The sequence below is a fragment of the Ambystoma mexicanum genome, chromosome 4q (assembly GCF_040938575.1).
Source record: "Ambystoma mexicanum isolate Mex_15411 chromosome 4q, UKY_AmexF1_1, whole genome shotgun sequence".
Taxonomy (NCBI): Eukaryota; Metazoa; Chordata; class Amphibia; order Caudata; family Ambystomatidae; genus Ambystoma; species Ambystoma mexicanum.
Window position 1 is genome coordinate 1247460518 of NC_090928.1, and position 12642 is coordinate 1247473159.

Genomic DNA, 12642 nt, shown 5'->3' on the forward strand with positions numbered 1-12642 from the left:
GGGTTAACGCACAACTATTTGTTAAGACAGAAGTGAGCGCTTAACCTAGATGGCACTCCAATAGTTTAGGTTAAAAAGGGAGAGAAAAGGCAGAGCATAAAATAAAACAGTTCCCAACACTTTTGAGAGTTCAGAGCAAGGGGAGAAAGGCAGGTTATACTGTAGAGCCAAAGTTCATAGGCCAGGCCCACTTTAAATGGAGCCAAGCGAAATGTGCCCAGGAACACACGGTTTAAAATACACAGTCTTTGCACAGTGTTCAAAAGAGGTTGGGGTGAGTCAAAAGATATCGTTAGAAGGCCTGGAGACAACCCAGTTCAGAAGCCAAGGATTTAAGGGTCACCTTTAGCAATCTGTAGAAAGGGAGGCTGGGTAGGAAACAGTACCTTAAAGAGAAAGGAAGCTCCAGCGGGGGCATTTGTTCCTGGCAGTGGTTGAGGTTCGTGGTTCCGACCAGGGGAAGAGAAGATCTCGTCTAGGAGGAAACGTGGAGTCGTTGCACTGCACAGGGATAAAACCAGCCGCGGAGTTCCTGATTAAAAGGTGCAGTCCTTTTATTTCCGGTCAAAAGGGGTGAGCTTGGCTATCCGGCCGCCGGGGTGCTTGGCACGGGCGATTCGACCAAGTGACGTCTTTGGAAGCGAAAAAGGGCCAACTGGTTGGTCCTACCAGCTCAAAGGGAGAAGACTCTCCAGCAGAAGATCTTATCTTGTCGTTGGAAAAGTGGTGAGTTTGTTGCAGCGGGCTTCACTAGTGCTGTCGTCGGTTGCAGGTGGCTCAGCTTCTTCCCTCTTCGGATTCTTAGGTCCTGTGGCGACTTCTAAAGTTCCAGTCCCAAAGGCCCTGCTTTTATGCAGAAAACCCCCCATTCATCAGCCTAGCTGTCAATCACACATGCTAAGTGGTGAACCGGGCGGCTCACCACTGGGCCAATCAGAGTAGAGTGTGACTTGAGTTGCTAAGGCAACGCAGTCCAGGGTGCCAATTCCCCCCTCCACCCTTCCTGTGGAACCCAGACAGAGTGGCACCATTTGGAGGGCTTCTGTGGAGGAGCCTGCCAAAATAGTGGAACAAAGGGCTCGACCTTGGTCAGAGTTAGAGACGGACACACACGCCATTTTAAAATAGAGTTCTGGCAAAAAGACCCAACCAGTGATTTAATATTAAATAAATAAACCAGCGGTATCTTTAACATTGCACCAAAAAAAGTGGTGCGTTTAAAATCAATGGGAAAATCCCATAGAGAATATTCCGGAGGAATATTTCGCATGGTAACCACTGCCACCAGCCAGAGACTCAACGAGGGGGGACGGGACAGTGCCCCCTCAAACAGACCCAGGGGCAATCGAATTACCTCTTACCAGTACTTCCACAATATGATGGTTTGTACGGGTTCTGTTCACAATTTTGGCCTAGTAAAGCCAATGGTGACTTTATATGCCCTGGGAGACTGTAGTCAGTCCCAGGTTATGGAGTCTATGTTTGGGGGGGTCACTGTGACACCCCTGTGGTACTGCACTGAGGGTGCTGTGTACCACACATACAGAAAAACAGATGATACCCTATGGAGTAAAAAGGAACCCCAAAGCCCATAAGCACATAACAAGTAAAAGACATACCTCAAATTATGTCTAAGAGTGGGAGTAAAAGTCTCTCACTCTTAGCAGGAGAGAAAAAAACAAACCCCAAAAATCCAGCAAAGCTGCTGGGGGACTAACTAGGTTTGGGAAATTAGCCTTATCCTCCCTAACATGTACCCTACTCTCGGAGGTGGTTATGAGGAGCTCCACCTCACACACTATATGGGGAAAAGGAACAGTCCTCCCTCAGAGCAAAGCTGGAAGGATATAGGTGAGATAAAGCTGCCAAAAATGCTGACACCACCAGACTGGTTTGGATAAGTAATCCGACTCTGCCCAGGTCAGTGTCGGATAAGAACTCTACCTACTCAATGTCCGATGACTGAACCTCTTCCAGACCAAGAGTATCGAACAAATGTTTCAAAATGCTATACCTATTCTAAAAGAATTCCTCGAAGGAACCCCACCTGCACTCTAACATTAACGAATGAAAAGGGGGTAGCCCCGATGTTTGGGGCCACAGCAGGCTGCTTCCTCGGGGATTGGGGTGGGGGGTGATGGATAAAGACCCGTCCCCATCCTTCAAATGAGGAAACGCACTGGCCAGGTTAGGTCTCTCCCCTCTCAAGCCTTTTTTTTCATGATAGCACAATGATTCCTTGATCTAGAGTGATCAGAAGGCTCCTCCCTGTAGATTTATCAATGCATAGGAGCCGGTTTCTACTTTGCTCTCCAGTTATTGGGCGATCTGTCTCTAAAAGATGAATCATCAGAAATCTCTTCATAAGAGTTTGAGATATTCTCACCTGCTCCCTGGGAGTTGATTTTATGAGGCCGAAGAGGGGTAGATCCGTGAACCAAATTCACTGTCGTATTTGTGAGATCAATTGCCTGCAGTATTTCATCCAGATGCTCAGTGTGAAGGAGGACCCGGAGAAAGCAGCCCCGAGACTAGTCACCTTAGATTTTTTTCTACATTGGTGTTTTGCTTTGGGTCTGCACCTCAATATCTCAAGCTCCTTTTGAGGGGTATGGAGAGTTCTCAGAAAATTAGTTGGGGCAAGGATCGTTGATTTCCCAGGTTGCAGTGGTTTAGGAGCACCCTTGTTTTAAGCAAAAATGTGAAATGGGGGTTCACCTTCCAAACGAACCGGGGTAGCCCCCCCCCACACCATCCACAGGATCATCAGGTGTAATCGGGTCAACCACTTGAACTTTATTCTCCATGTTACGACCCAAGAGCTCCCCCGAAACCGACGCAAGGCCCAAGCCATGTTTGTGCGTTCCATTATCAACCTGAGGTATGTCCTGAATCATATTCATCGGCATCTGTGTTATCAAGGTCACAGGGTTCAAACAGTTAGTACTAGCATTAGTCAAACAAGAATCAATACCACTAGTAATCGCCATTAGCTCAGATAACATAACAGAATGGTCAGCCATTTTTTAATCGAGCGTTTCATGTAATTTTGCCAGTTGTCAAAGCCACCCCCACCAGAGGATGATGCCCCCGGGTTATTGCTAAAAGTCTGCGAGGAGTAGGGTTAACAAAGGAAACCGATGAAGAGGTTGACAAATTCAAGGAGTCTGGGTACAGAATAGGAGAGTGCAACAAGTTCATCAAAACAGGAGGCAGCATTTCAGGCGGCTGTGTTTCAAAAGCCAGAATTCGACCTGGGTTTATCGGCGAGTTCAGCGCAGTAAGGTTTGAAGACACCATCTTTAGATGACGACAAAATCTGTTCCGTCGGCATAGTGCATAAATCATTAACAAAGCCGTCCCTCGCCAGTGAGTTACCAAGCACGCCTGAGGAACCCGTCTCCCTGTGTATCATAACCAAAGCCACCTGATTGAAGCCTTGAGTATAGGCAATTGGAGATTTTGAGGTCACGCACAGCTCTGGAATTACCGGAATAGGGGGTAACTCTAGCACAGGGCAACCCACCACCAGCGCAGAATCCAAGATCTTGGAGAAGTCTATTGAGAGAGTTTGATTGGCTTCAGACGAGGTCAAGGGAGTAACAGCGCTAGGGAGAAGAGGTTCCCCCTTCGAAGCTGGCTGGATCTTGGAGCTTAGCAAGAACCCCTGAATATCAGCAGTCATTGATTTACAATGCCACCCCCCAACCCCCCGCGTACAAATAGAGCTCAGGGAACCCCTGCCTGATGTAACACCCAGGCGCGAGTGGGTGGATGGGGTGAGTTGTAATCAGTACATATATTTCCTCAGGCAATTTGTCTGGCATTGCCGATTTCAAAGTGTAAGAGTAGAACATGATTAGACAGTGAGCTAGGCATTATAAGGAGAACAGAATAAGGTGACTGAAATACACTACACATTTTCCGCCCCACTGCCCAATTGTGTAACTGCACTCCCCAAGCACCCCTTGATGCATGCACGCTGATATGCGTGCCAGTTGTATTTAAGTTTTTGCCGCCAAGGGTGCATGGTCAAGCAACGGTACCAAAAAATACATTTTTTGTATCCAAAGTCTCTTTATAATTCAAGCTTTAAATGGATAAATAAGTAGAACATGGTGAATAGGGCTAGAAGCTGCAATCTTCACTTCCAAATCAACGTCTATTGTCGAGTTTAGAGCATACCTTGATCTTGAAATGGAGACTAGCTGGGAAATCCTCAGCCGGCCTGCTTAATTGCTCTTCCAAAGCACTCCTTGATGCGCGCCTTGCTATTGATGGCGAGGACACTGTCCATCTTGTATGGAAGGTCTTGTTGTGTAGGCGTTGGGGTTGAGGACACTGGATGTGGCTGGAAGTGGTCATCCAGGTCACAGTAATGAAGATTGCGTCCAAGTCATGAGTGTCATGGTGATGTCTGCTGCGTGATTGATTGCACAGCAGACATTACTGAGCAAAGGTTTCTGTGTAGTGTTGAGTGATGAAGTGCCGATGGCGTCTATGGTGACGTGTGTGAGGTTGCTGCGATGTGGTGTCCATGATGTTACTGGTGAACGTTGTGGTTGGCGAAGAGTGGTTTATGGACTGTTGGGAAAGAAGAGTATGAAATACATATTCGAGGGAGCTTACCTGATGTTAGAGGAACAGATGTTCTGGTCGGGGTCCTTCTCGTCAGAACAGGTCTTAACAGGAACTACTATTTTCTTTGTCTGCCCTTTGCTTCAGACTCGCGGGTGAGACGCCCTTGCTCTAACAGTAAGAAAAGGAAGAGGCAGAGCTAAGCAAATGGGTGGGGCTTACGTCACATGATCTTCATCCACTTCCACCAACTCAACTGCAAAAGAAGAGGCTGGAGGGCTATTTAATTAGCAGAAAAGGGCAGTAAAACAAGAAGGCACCAAATGATTAGCAGTGATAAGTGGCTGGGGCTTAGGTCACGTGACCTTGATACACTTGCAACAGCTTACCTACTGCCCTAAAATTACCATTGACTTTTGCATACCAGTAGACTGCCTAGGTTTCTTTGTCCGCCTTGGTGCCACTACGTTTTAGAAGCATTAACTGTACTTTTAATAACGGTATTAGGTCAAAAAGTATTTTGCATTTCCCCGAAAAATGAAAGACTGATTTAGAAAGACGGCTCTGTGAATGCTCAGAGCGGTCTTTCTAAACTGTCATGGCCCTGCCGTACACAAGCGCGCACAGGGGCTGACAGGCTGACCGAGATGGCCAGGGCAAGATGGGTTACAGGTAAGTGTGTGTTTGCGTGTGTGTGTGTGTATGAAAGAGGATGGTTTTTGTGAAGTGGATGGGGCTGGGAGGAAGGAGTGCGTCTGCGTGTGGGGGTGCTGGTGCAAGTGTGAGGCGGTGTTTGGGTGGTGGAGAGGATGAAGGGGAGGGGGAGGAATTAAAGTATTTCGAATATTAAAATCTGTCTTTTTTGGTTCTATGTCATTATCTTAATATTAGACGATAATGACATAGAACCTTAATAAGTTGTATTGGTGTTTCCGCGCGATCACGCTTATAAAATATTGAAAAGTTCATAGAATTGTGCATGCTAGCGTGTACTTGTTTTGTTTTCTCCCAAGTTTTAACGGTGTAGGGTCTGTTATTGGTAATATTTACAAACTACTCCCGAACGCGTTTTCTGTGTGACAGAAATAACCAGGGATATAATTGGATGCTCAATGATTACTTCTGCTCTGCTAACCAAATGGGCTACTAAGAGCAGCACACCCAAAAGGGGGTTGCAGCTTCAGGGCGACTTCTGTAGAATTCCCTCTGACATCAAAAGAGTCTAGAAAACAAGAAAGCCGGCAAGGTTTAGCAGACTCCAATCTATTCAAAGGAACCCTAAAAATAGAATTATGACCTCAAAAGAACCTTTTCTAAAGATGCATCTGTTGGAAGAAGAATGTATCCAGCAAGAAATATGAAGTGTAAGTCACTTGTTCTTTAGCCGGACACTTGTTGGACTATTAGTGTGTCTCTTATTCAATGTTCAGACTAGTGAATGTATTCTGCTTCCAGAATAACCATATAGACGAGATTCAAGTGTAAAACAAACGAGCAAGTTCCATTTCCTCTCCCTACTTTAGATCTTCCCCGACCGCTGCTGGATATTTATGATCCACCGGAATACGAGACGGCAATGGAAAGAACTCAAGGCTTTTTTGGTGCTCTATATGATGGCTGGTAAGATAGTAAAATGTACATTGCACAAGTATTTTAAACTGTCGGCATTTATTTGGACCCCTATTTCGGCAATGTAGCTGGTAATACACTTCTTTTTAATGCATGTCGATTTTGTTTTGTGTGTGCATTTTCTTAAGTTCAATTCGGTTTCTTCCTCGCACCGATTCCTCCTCTTTGAAATGGCCATGAGCGAGATTGCGAATAAATGTGAATAGCCACCATGGGACGCCTGTGCATCTCCATGACCAGCACGCTCCTCAGCAGTGCTAGTGCTGTACTTTATTTGGCTGCTACAAATATGAACTCTGTACTTGTACTCACAGTGCCTGTGCTTCTTGGGTGAGCTCCACTATGTGCAGTATTGTGCCAGTTGATGGATTCAAAGGCGCTTATGGAGTGTGCAGCTATATCGTTCACCTACTTGCACACGTGTAGCACATGGACGCCTCAGAGCCAGGTATGGAACCAGAGGAGAGGGTAGTTGGAAATACAGGATCACGCCCCGCTTCGAAAGGACAGGAAACATAAGCAGTACAGGAAGAGGTCCTACTGCCCAAACTCATTCAAGGATCACTCTTCTTCGCCCTCAAAATGGAGTCGCAATTTAGGAGATTCTTCAGAGGGGACATTTCAGCAGACTGTGCCAAGGTGCTGCTGGCCTCAGCCACAGGACCCACTGTGCTTGATTAAACCAGCAGAGGCTCTGGTCTGGACCACAAGGGCACACCTGCAGGCTCGATCCCTGCTTCCGTGGTCAAGGATAGTTCTCGATGCCAGGCCACTCCACCTTCGTGTAGCAGACCCTCTGCCTTGGTTCCTTTCTCCCTGGCGGCATACCTGGAACTTCACAGGAGTGCACTCCAATTTCCAAGGAGCTTGTTTATCTCTGCAATGCCGGACCTCTTTAATGAAGGGCACTCTCTAGGATGGAAGCACTTTATTTTAGTGCAATTGTAAACTTATGGGGGGGGGTTTATGGTGAGGGAGACAATCTTCTATAGAGGGCTGTGGACAGAGTTGTAGCTAAAGTGGTGGGAGCACTTAGTTTGGCAGCACCTTCATCACCCAAGGGCCAGAGTGAGCTGACCAACATGCGAATGAGGCCCCTCCATGGGAGACCTTGCTTTAATTCAAATTGGCAGTGGGAGCCCCTGAGTGGGTGACCTAGGAGAACCTGGTGTCGGCCCCAGCAGTGGACCAGAACCTTACAGAAATAGCATTGCCTGGTCTGTCTGATCCAGGGTTCCCCTTCAGCCATGCATCACCGAGGGTTTGGTGGCAAAGGTAACAAGTGCAGGCTCAAAACGACCTCTTTCCAAGCAGGAAACTAGATGCTTGGGGTATGCAGAGGGTTTGCATCAGGCAGTCTTGCACTGCTGGATTTTAATGTGTCTTGTGGCCGGGCCAAGTACTCATTTAGGCTCTGAATTGTTGTCTACGTTGAACTTGTCTGTGGGGGAGATAAGTAGGGGTTGCCTTGGACAAGGTCGGCAATAAGACAAGATGCCGGGCATTGCATTTTGGCCTCAATACAATTGATTGCATGGCATGTGTTGGGACCGAATTCCTTTCTTGGGGTTCTGAAGTCATTTTATGGGACCCCTACTTCTTGCTTTTTCCACCTTTTATTTTGGGGGTTTCTAATTAATTTTGTTGTGCTCATATGGACTTCTACTGGAAAAAGAAAACCTGCTGCTACATCTTTTTTTACCTTATTTATGGTATTAAGGCGTCTCTAAGGGCCCAGTCCGAGGGTTGCTTCTAGGACTGCCAACTTTTGCCTTATCTCTGTACATTAGTTGAAGGGTTTAGGCTGTGACAGTTAATATTTCGATTTGACTTTACCAGGAGTTTGAACCGATTTACTACATTAATAGCCCAATTTACCTTAATGGTAGCCATTGAGGTTGTCATGTTTTTTTATCTCCACCTCTCAGCCATTATGTTTTTGGGACTTCGTTTGTGAAGGGGAACCCACGAGACAAGCCTTGAAATGGCTGCTCTGTCCCCTTGGGACCTTTGTGAGTCCATGATGGCAACCTTCATAGGGGTTTGGACTGGTTTAGATGGGGTTATAATGAGAGAAAAAAGCTGAATGCGCATTTACTGTGTATTCAGCATTAACCAAAAGAGAGAATGCCATAATTCCCAAATGGGGGGAATGCGGCTTGCGGGGTTGTCCTCCCAGCAACCCCTCTGGCTGTTCTGCATTATGGGATTTGGAGGTTGCAGGGATATCCCCTGCTTCCATGACATTGGAAGCAGGGCGCAATACAGACGAAACAAAATTGAAAAAGCACTCTGCAGTGCCAGCTCTGACCCACTTTAGTGGGAGGGAACTGGCGCTGCAGGGGTACAGGAGTCGGAAGCAGACATCTGTGTACGCCACCGAAAAAGCGAAGTGGGAGGGGTAGGGGGATGCAGGATGGTGGGATTTTGCAATGTGTTTGGATTTGGCGTTTCTGATGTGCCATAATCACATAGATCCGTTTAGACAACACTGCACTCCTGTGGGGGGTGGGGCTGGGTTTTTGGTAGTGTTTGGGGGTAAACCGGATTAGCTGGCATCTAATGTTTGTTCAACATCCCGTAATAACATCAGTGACTGGCAAAAGCCAGCCCCTTTGAGTGAAGGGGCATTTTAGGAAAGATTTGCTTTTTGCTGCTTTCTATGCAACTCCCCCTTTTGCTTTTGGTATAGTCTGTACTGACTTCTGGAGGCAAGTGAAGCCTTTATACTTACTTGCTTTGCTAAACTGTTTATAGGGATCAGTCCTTATGGTTATCAGTGCAGGAGAACTGTTTTCCATTGTAAAATTCTCTGTATATTTTACACTGCACTCTTCACCTTACAGTGAGATATGATAGAGATATTGTGTGTCCCTATAACTTCGTTTTGGTAAATTTGTTTACTTGCATGATCTGTAAAAGACTGGCTGGTGCCAGTAGAAAGTTTCTACTGTTTCTTTTTATTCTCGCATTCACTTTTGCATTTGACTGCTTACCATATGTTGTAAAATGTCTGTGCCACTAGATTTTCACCTGTCTTTTGGCCATCATTGGTATTCTGGCTTTCTTTCTACCCTCTCAGGGACAGAGTTTCATGTATGATATGCCCTTTCTTGGGGAAAGCACCAGCTTTTTCTGGCAAAAAGGTGGTGTCTGTGGCCAGATATGGGGACTGGGACTGTCTGGTTCCAGTCCACATCCATGCCAAGGTGTGTCTAGTACTGGACAGCCCCCATCCGGTTGGAATGGTGCAGATCCTTACCATTGGTCCGCTTGGGGGCAACATCAGCTCGAATCCTGGCTCAAAGGGGAACTTTCTCAGCCATTTTTTTATATGCTCCTTGGAGCCAAGATCCCTACGAAGAGGGCCTTCGAACTGAAGGCCCAGAGCTCATCGTTAGTCATCCATGGTTCTAGGGAGAAAGGACAAATTGGCCACAAGCCCAACAGCCGCATATGTCTGCAACAAATATGTTTTTAACGCCTTTCTGAAAGCCAAATGATTAGGCACTTTTTTTACTGCCAGCGGAAGATCATTCCATAGTTGCGCTGCCGCTACCGAAAAGGCCTGGCCACCAAGACTGGCACGGCGGAAGGCCAACACACAGAGCAAGCCTGACAAAGCTGAGCGCAAAGAACGCCTTCGGAAATAACGGGAGAATTTGGAGCAAAGATATTCTGCCCCCTGATCATGCAGTGCCCGATTAACAATGCAGAGCGCCCTAACCCTAATGCGCTGGGCCACCGGCAGCCAGTGCAGAGAACGAAGGAAAGATGAGACGTGGGCCCCATAAGGTGAACCTGTTGCGACCCAAGCCGCAGGATTTTGCAAGCGTTGTAGCTGTTGGATCACACCCTTAGGCGGAGCCAAATAAAGGATATTACAGTACTCCAATCTGCTCAGCACCATGGCCGCAACCACCAGGGGACAAAGGGGAGCTGGCAACACGGGGAGCACCTTTTTCAAAATGTTAAGTTGGAAGTGGCCAGTTTTGCTTAATACTGAAGCTTAGTCATTCATGGATAGAGAAGCCGATAAGATCACTCCTAATTTTTCACCTTGACCGCCGGGACCGAAAGGGGACCATGTGATGGAGGTCAGAAAGAGGACACCCAAAGTGAGGGGCCAGGGGGGGGGGAGCCTGCCACCAGAACCTCTGTCTTGTCTCCATTCAACTTCAGTCAGTTGCGGTTCTTCTACACCCCCACGGCCGTCAGGCACTGATGGAGGCACAACGACATCTCAGCCCGATTCAGATCTAACCAAATCAGAATCTGAGTCGGCATAGGAATAGCACCTGATGCGGAGGGAGCAGATGATGCACACCAATGGCCAGATGTAAGTATGGAAGAGGAAGGGAGACAAGGCAGAGCCTTGAGAGAGAGTCTGGGAATAAATCACCAGGACCGAAGAGAACCAGGCTAGAACCTGACAAGATATAACGGTCTGCGCCAGGCAGGACAGCAGGGAGGGGTGGTCTACCGTGCCAAAATCCACTGACGGATCCAATACAATTTGGGCGCCGACACCCCCAAGCCCCCCCCTACCCCCTGCATCCACCAGCCTGGCCATGTCTTCCTGGACCCAGACCAAGATGCTTTCTGTGCCCCGGCCAGGCCTAAAGCCTGACTCTGGGCAGGGTCGAGAAGTTCAGAAGACTCCAGAAAAGAGGATAGAAGAGGGGCGACCAGAACTTCCAAAAGCTTCATAGGAAATGGCAAGAGTAATAGGGCGGTAGTTGGAGAGGACTGATGGGTCCAGCAAATGTTTTTTAAACGGGGGATCACCGTGGCAACCTTAAGTTCAGGCAGGGCACACCCCGACTGGCAGGAAGTATTAAGAGCCATCGTGATCTCCCTCAATAGATCGGGGGAGATCTTCTTCATAATTGCCAGCGGGACCACTTCTGAAGGTGAACCAGACTTGATCTTTTGAATGGCAGCAGATACCGTTTCTTCAGAGCAGAGAAAAGAGGAAAGGAAGACCATCAGAGAAGCCAAACCACAGGGTCAGGAGGTTTACTCTCCCGGACAGAAGCCGTTCAGCAGTGGAAATATTAGCTTGAATAGTCTCAATTTTTGAGATATAGAACTGCGACAGTGAGCCGCAGAGCTCCTGTGAGGGCCTAACTGTAGGAACAAATTTAGCTGAAAAAGATAGATTTAACCATGGCAAAAAGTGCTTTAGGTTGACACAAGGAAGACTCAATTTTCTGAGATGGATAAGTTTCCGTGGGCTGACCACCTTCCTCGTGGTACCTCGCTGCGTAGGTTACCGTCCCAAGTTCAGACTTGGGACGCTGAAGACCATCGACTTGTGAAACAAGGTGTGTCCCTCATGTAGATGCTGCTCTTGCTGCTCCAGCTTCTTTGTTTCCAGGACTAGGTTAGTCTTTCGCTATTTCTTCGCATTGCCCATCACTGATCTCTGCCTGCATCTTTCTTCGAGGGCCCTCTGAGGATGTTGCCAAAGTGGTAATCGTTTCTTCATGCCAGGGTCTTCTAGAGCCAGGAACTGTTTCGCCAGAGTGTTCAACCACTGACTAGCCAGACTTAAATCCTAATGCGGAAAGAGACCTCTGCGCTACCAACCTCTTCCCCCTAATCAGATGGAATTGAGACAAGAGACATGGGGCATGTGATTTTAGGAACCCTAGAAATGGTCCGTGAGTGAATCTGAGTACACAGGTGAGTATAAATATCTGTTTCTATCTCCAATCATCATAAGGCTTGATGGGCGTAAAGTCCTTGCCCTAACTCTCCCTTGCCTGACCGTGATTGTTGGAGTTCTGGTAAAGGATCCTCTCCTGGGCTTCTCCTAAGGTTGTTTGATTGGGAAGAGGGCCTGTTAAGAACTAACCTGCATTTCTTGTTCATCTTTAAAACACTAGCCACTGCCTGTTCAGTCTACTTTAAATACTCTTAGCCTCCTGAAAACAGTTCCACTGGGATTTGTGAATCGAAGGGCACTAGGCCCCATCTTATCTAGCTAGGGAATAACTTTTAAAGTGTAGTGCCTTATTTTTATAATGGCGTCTATTGTGTTTTTAACTCCTGTGAGGGGCCAGCAGTGAGAGGTGGACACACAGTGTTCATGTTTTCAAACAGACTTCGATTAAATGATGAGGTTGTGGAAATGCCTTTCTAGCCCTGTTCTAAAAAGAAAAATAAATCGAAGGGAGCGAATACTTTGACCAGTTTTCTACAAGATTGCTGGTGTGACATCTCAAAACGCATGAATGCAGACCCCTACCTGCACATAGATGCCGCCATTTGGCTCCATCCTGCCTTGAAAAGTCAAGGGAAGGTTTTCTTCTGGCCAGAGTGGTTCTTGGCGGGAATAAATTACCTCCGTGATCTGATAGATGGAGGAAATTGTATCCAATACACGCAGCTGAGTCGAACTCACGATATGGCCGGTGGTTCATTTGCAGA

The 12642-nt window shown here is 47.2% G+C and overlaps 1 protein-coding gene across 5 annotated transcripts in view; it reads left to right on the forward strand.

The window, feature by feature from the left end:
* Positions 1–12642, forward strand: part of LOC138468321 (exportin-5-like) — a 2334215-nt gene that overhangs the window by 1294560 nt on the left and 1027013 nt on the right. For all 5 annotated transcript variants that reach the window (XM_069608827.1, XM_069608826.1, XM_069608825.1 and 2 more), the window contains exon 22: positions 6102–6198. In XM_069608827.1, coding sequence (XP_069464928.1) covers positions 6102–6198 — 97 coding nt within the window. The remainder of the gene's footprint in view (positions 1–6101; positions 6199–12642) is intronic.